The 6,000-nt window shown below is 42.1% G+C and overlaps 1 protein-coding gene across 1 annotated transcript in view; it reads right to left on the bottom strand.

The window, feature by feature from the left end:
• Positions 1-233: 233 nt before the first annotated feature.
• ccser1 (coiled-coil serine-rich protein 1) overlaps positions 234-6,000 on the bottom strand; it is a 138,267-nt gene continuing 132,500 nt past the window's right edge. Inside the window, exon 11 of the mRNA XM_062417320.1 lies at positions 234-1,026. Within this exon, the coding sequence (XP_062273304.1) occupies positions 235-1,026 (792 nt within the window). The 3' untranslated portion in view covers position 234. The remainder of the gene's footprint in view (positions 1,027-6,000) is intronic.

Raw genomic sequence — 6,000 nt, 5'->3', positions numbered from 1 at the left:
GTTTAAGTGAACAAATCTATGAACAAAATGTGAGCGAATGATTGGTCTAAATTGTAAAGGGAAACAAGTGTGATTGTATGCGTGTGTGGTTGAGGATGCCGTGGGAAATCAGGGCGTAGTAACATGAGCAACTTGTACCAAAGGAGTAGCAGCTTTTCTACAAAGTCACATATTTTGTCACTTAAGTCAATGGTATGGCTGCTTATGATTGGGATGGCAGAACTGTTTGTGCCCTCAACTGTCTCTCTGTGTCAGAGCTTGCAGTTCAGCAGTATGAATGGAATGCTGGAGGAAGACATTTTTACGGCTGTAACTATGCAGTGACAGAGGGCCTCGAGGTGGTTGTCCTAAACGACCCGTAAACGTGGAGGATGAGGAGGAGGAAGAAGAGGCTGAGGAAGGAGTAGGAGGTGGGGGAGAGGCTTGGTCTGACAATGAAAAGCTCGGAGAGGGGCTCCCTCTGCTTGCAACACTGTGGAGGCTTGAGGAGGCACTGGCCCCGACCGCACGGGGGATATGGCTGGGGGGATGATGCTCTCCTCCTCTCCTCACCCCTCCTCCTCCTCCTGGAGTCAAGGACTCAGACGAGGAGGACACCCCCTCTGGCTGCCTGGAGGATAGGGATGGAATTGTGGTGTGATTAGCGGGTGCCGAACCGGGGCCGGGGCATTGATTTGAACTCGGGCCTGGGTGTGAAACTTGAAGCTGGGCCGGAGTACTCGGTGAGGCTTGAGCTGTCACTGCAGAGGTGGTTGAGGACAGGTTGGAGAAGACAGGAGCCAGATTTGGAGCAGGGTTACGGGCTGAGGACTGTGCCAAGACTCCTTGGCAGTGGCGCTCCTCCCTGGCAGTGTGCCGGTCAGAAGCGAGCGGCCGGTTGTGCAGAGGTGGATAGTGGTGGGTGAAGTGCTGGTTAGAGAGGTCCCCTCCGAGTGCTGCCCCCACTCCCCGCATTACCCTTCGGTCCCTTGGAGGGAGGTTGATGCTGCTGCTGCCTAGTCCTGACCACCGGCCTGGATGGTTGGTCTGAGACAGAGGAAAACAGAAAGAAGAAAAAAGACAGATGTTAAAGAGGCTATCATTAACTCTGTGCCTTCTGTCAGTGAGTATGTGATGTGTATCTGGTGCCTTTCAAGAATAATTCACTGAACATGTCTCAGGGGAACAGGAGTGAGAGAGGAAGACACATACAGACAGAGACAAATAGACAGACAGACAGACAGTGTGAGAGAGAGAGGTCTGTTTTGTATTCGGTATAGATTGTTAATTGGGTGACATTTGGAGAACGATCTCTCTGGGCTCCTGCAGCTTGTTCTAATTGTTTCTAAACCAACCGGAACCCCGCTCAGTAAAGAACAGACACGCATGCAGAGACACACACATTAACAGTGAAATAGGACAATGTAACATGTGCATGTATGGAGATATGTACCCAAGGTATACACAAATCCCCATGCACAAAGCAATGGGATCTCACTGTCTCTTTCTTACACATACACACACACACACACACACACTCACAAGCACACTGGGGAAGATGGCACATAAAGCTAGATGGCAGAAAAGGGAGCCACCTGTTCTCTTTCACACTCCGCTGCACCCCCTTATGCAACCTATCTCATCACTGCCCCCCTTCACTGTCTCTCTTTTTCGTCTCCCTCTCATTCTTTAATATTCTCTCTCTCTCACAGACACAGAACCAAAATCACACCAGAACCAAGTGTGTGATGTTCACTTAAGTAACACATGATCTAACCCAGCACTGAACCTCATGGGAGAGTAAGCTGAGTCGACATTTGCTAACACAATGGCGGTGTGTTTTCCTGTGCCAAGTGTGTACAGTATACATACATGAGCATGTGTCTGTGTAAATGTATACCTGTGTATATATGTGCGCAACACATATGTTTGTGGGTACACCCATGCATTTATCTGTACGCCAGCTTACTTTTGTGTGTATGAATGAAATCATGTTTCTACACGCTTGTGCACACAAATTGATATAACAAGTAATGTAATTACGCTATCCGGGCTGTCAACAGAAATTTGGTGCGAGTGAAAGAAATGTAATTAGCCAGAACACATCTAACTGAATCAGTACACTGTAACAGTGGCAATACTACTTCAGTACTGTTTCTTTTCATGAGCAAACATTGTCAATCTGAGATCAAATTGAAGAAAGGAGGAGAGAGAACGAGCAGATGCTTATCATGCTTATTGGACAGAGAAATGTTAGCTATGGTGTATAATTGGCCAGTGTCGCAAGCAACCCAACATAACTCATATTAAGTCAGTTTCTTTTTGAATATATTTTAGTACTCAACTATACGATCATCCCACTTCCTTAGACATGTGTTGTTGCAGCGTAAAGGGAAACAAACAGCCAGTGGAATATAATGTGCACTGAACCCAGACACCAGTTTGCCTCATTGTATCATTGCAGGCTGGCACATATCAACACATCAACATATATCAATTTTATGTACACACATTTGCTATTAAGATATGAAAATAATGGTAGCCACCATGACGTCACCAATTGGTATGTGGTCTCCCCTTTTGAAGCCTCCAGTTTGTCATTGTGACCATCACAATCTAGGTTATTTAGATCCAGAAGTGATGAGAACTGACCATATTTGGAGTGTGGAGCTTGGGAGGAGCTCCCCAGGGTCCAAATACTGCAACTCACACACTGTTGTGGTAGCAACTTGACAATCACAAGGTAGTCATGCCCTTAAGCATACCCTGCTTTATCATCTATTTTACTCTAAATGGGGCCATAATTTACAAAATGAACATCATGCTGTACTGAACAAGACTTGAAACTAGCAATTGAGACTATAAACTCATTAGAAAAGTGTTTATTGAGGTAATAAATCAAGTAGAGGTAATTTTCCCATATATTTTTTACAATTGGAAAAGGACTTTTATCCCATTTGCTCCCCAAATCGGCACATTTTGGCTCCTGTAGTTTGACTTCTTGTTCTGTCTTTGTGACACATCCTGTAAACTGTAACTTTGTAAAACAGTGTCTCCACATTTTATGTGTTGTCTTATTGTGTTTTGTGATGCACACTGGTCCCATAATGGTGATTTGACTCAGTACTTTTTATTGTACCAGATTATAAAGGACGAATGGGGCTTTAATTTCAGTACATGGTGGGTCAACAGATAACAAATTTAACATCCTTTTTGTACATGTACATTATACACCTTTAATTAGTAATTGGACAGATATATTATATTCAATGAAGTGCAGCTTTTCATTCTGGTAAAAGAATGTACTAATTATACTATGTGGTTGGAAAATTATGTCAGTGCAATGGCTTATGAAAGTTTCTAGCCCCTGAACACCACCATACTTTTAATATGTGAGGTGCTATTTCTAGCTTTTTTTTTTTTTTTTTGCATTTCAAAGTATGAAAGGATTCTTTGAGGATTTAGCTATGACTGTGCTTGGCTTTAATTCAGTCTGAGGCAGTATGGAGCATAGGGTGGGGTAAATATGATGACTAAACAAGGTCCTGAGAAAAGTAAAGAAGAACGAGTGATCAGGGTCAACCATGCCTTGAGCATCGCTGTTCTTGGTAGGTTGTTATGGCAAAGAAATACTAAGATTTTCTGTCTCTACTTTCTTTAATGATAAAGTAAAATAATTCCAAGATTTTCTTTTTTTAATGTCTTACACAACTATGCTCTCCACTTCTTTGCATCAGAAAGAGAAAGTTATTGTACATAATATACATCTAGCCTGGTTGTGTTTTTGGAATTGGTTAACATTTCTTACATTTGTTAATGCTATCTTAATTTGTCCATGCTGTATGTGCCTGATGCTCCACCTGCAGCATACAGAAACATGGACGTTCCTGATGTGTTTATGAAATATGACTTTTAAAAAGATTGAATAGACCAAACAATTGTCACTTTAAAAGCTCATTCTCTTTATCCTTTCATGTCCAACTGTTAAAAAAAACAAGAAAAAACCCACTACAGCACTCTGCCAAAACATCAAAAAGCGTGTCGTTGTCTATACAGCTTATTTAAAGAGCTCAAGGAGTGTGTATCTGCTTTCTAATAGGGTCTAATGGGTGGATGAACAGTACAAGACTTCTTGCAGATTTTGTGATCTAATTAAGAGAAGTGAACATTTCCATTCCAGCCAAATTTTCTACATAGGGTTGCTGTGAAAAAAACATGAGGGAATTGCCACAGTGTTGAATATCCATGGTGGTGCAGGTTTATGTGGGATGGCTTAATTAGTGCTAAATCGCTAATCTTAAACAAAAAATCTGTGGGGTTTTTCAGCCCTCAGACTACTGAGAAAACACCAGAAGGTAAGGCGAGAACAGTGAAATACAAATTGGCTTCAAACTTTGAAAGGAATAATTATCAGGCATTGTACAAAGAGTTGGAAGTGGAGACATATGCCTGTATCAAAGCAACATTTCCGATCCAAGTTAGGAAGAAAAAACCTGATGAATGAAATACAATAAATCAAATGCAACTAAAAACTGAGAGAAAGCTGGGGTGGTGTCTGTTTGAGTGTGCAAGAAGGACTAATAGAGAGAAAGAAAAGGGTCAAGCACAATGAAAAAGGGGGGCAAACAAAAGAGGTAAAAAGATGGAGGGGGATGATGAGAGACTGGAGAGAAGGTGATTAAAACAGAGATAAAGAAAAATGAGAGCAACAGAAGAACAAACAGCAAGGCACAGAGAGAGACAGAGAGCAGGACTGATTTACAAACTCAGGTGTCCTTTCTCAAGTACACGCCCTGCGCAAGCAGGCTGCCTTTTCAGTGCTGACAATACAGTCTGGGTGTGTGCAAAAACTCTGGAGAGTCTCTCACACACACAGTCCTATAAATAAATGCGCGCGCATACAGACACACACACACACACACACACACACACACACACACACACACACACACACACACACACACACACACACACACACACACACACACACACACACACACACACACACACACACAGGTAAATCAGAGTGATTTAAGGGGGCCTTCTCCTGCAGCCTTAGTTTTTATTGGGCAGTGAAGAACACAGCAATGTGGTAATGGCCAAGTTTGCATAAAAGAGCTCTTTAAAACCCTAAATGTCCCCATACAACATGTGCAGCTGCCTGTCTTTGTAATTTTTATACTGAGAAAAAACTGGGGGTAGGAGATTTATTTCATGACTTTTGTGCCCCTCAAACAAACTAAAACTATATAATTACAGAAAACTGAACAGACTGTGAGTATGTGTAACACAGGCCCAATGTAAGCTGACTGCTCCTTCCATCAATCATGGCTCAGTGTCCCTGCACCCATTCACCTAATTCCAATGAAGGCCATGAGGCTGAAATGCATTGGACCTCAAAAAGTTTAGAACTCTTCACAGTGCGATTAGAGTGGTAAAAGTTTGTAAATGAGAACTCCTTATATTCTGTGACACCCACATACTTCATGAACAAAGTAATCCTGTGGTTCATTGGAAGTATGAAATGCTGGGGTGTTCAGTACAGATACAATTACAGTGCAGTACACCCACACGGATGGTACTCTAAATCCTGTTTAGACTATAACCAAATACATTTTCCAACTGTGATGCGTGAGTTCAAAACATCCCACCTCACCCTGTCTACCTTTATCTCAACAGTCTTCGTGTCAGAGCACTTTCCTATTCACTTTAATAGGAAAGTAGTAGTAGACTTTTGGACTGTCCTGTCCAGCGTGACAGAAAAGCACAGTTGACAATTGGCCTGGGCGGTATCTATTTTTTTATAACTTCATACCTTCCTGACATTTCACTGGGGTATATTGTATATAACGTTATTTGTGTAAAAAAAAAGAAGAAAAAAGCTGAGCTGCTGTTGATAGAAGTCAGTGTAGCATGTATGACATTGTCATAACAATCACAATGCTGTGTGTCTAATACGCAATTAGCCTACTTACACAAGTCTTGCTGGGTTTCAAATACTTATGGCCCATAGAGTAATGA

This window comes from Scomber scombrus, chromosome 4 (assembly GCF_963691925.1).
Source record: "Scomber scombrus chromosome 4, fScoSco1.1, whole genome shotgun sequence".
Taxonomy (NCBI): Eukaryota; Metazoa; Chordata; class Actinopteri; order Scombriformes; family Scombridae; genus Scomber; species Scomber scombrus.
This window is presented reverse-complemented; position numbering and strand designations above follow the sequence as displayed.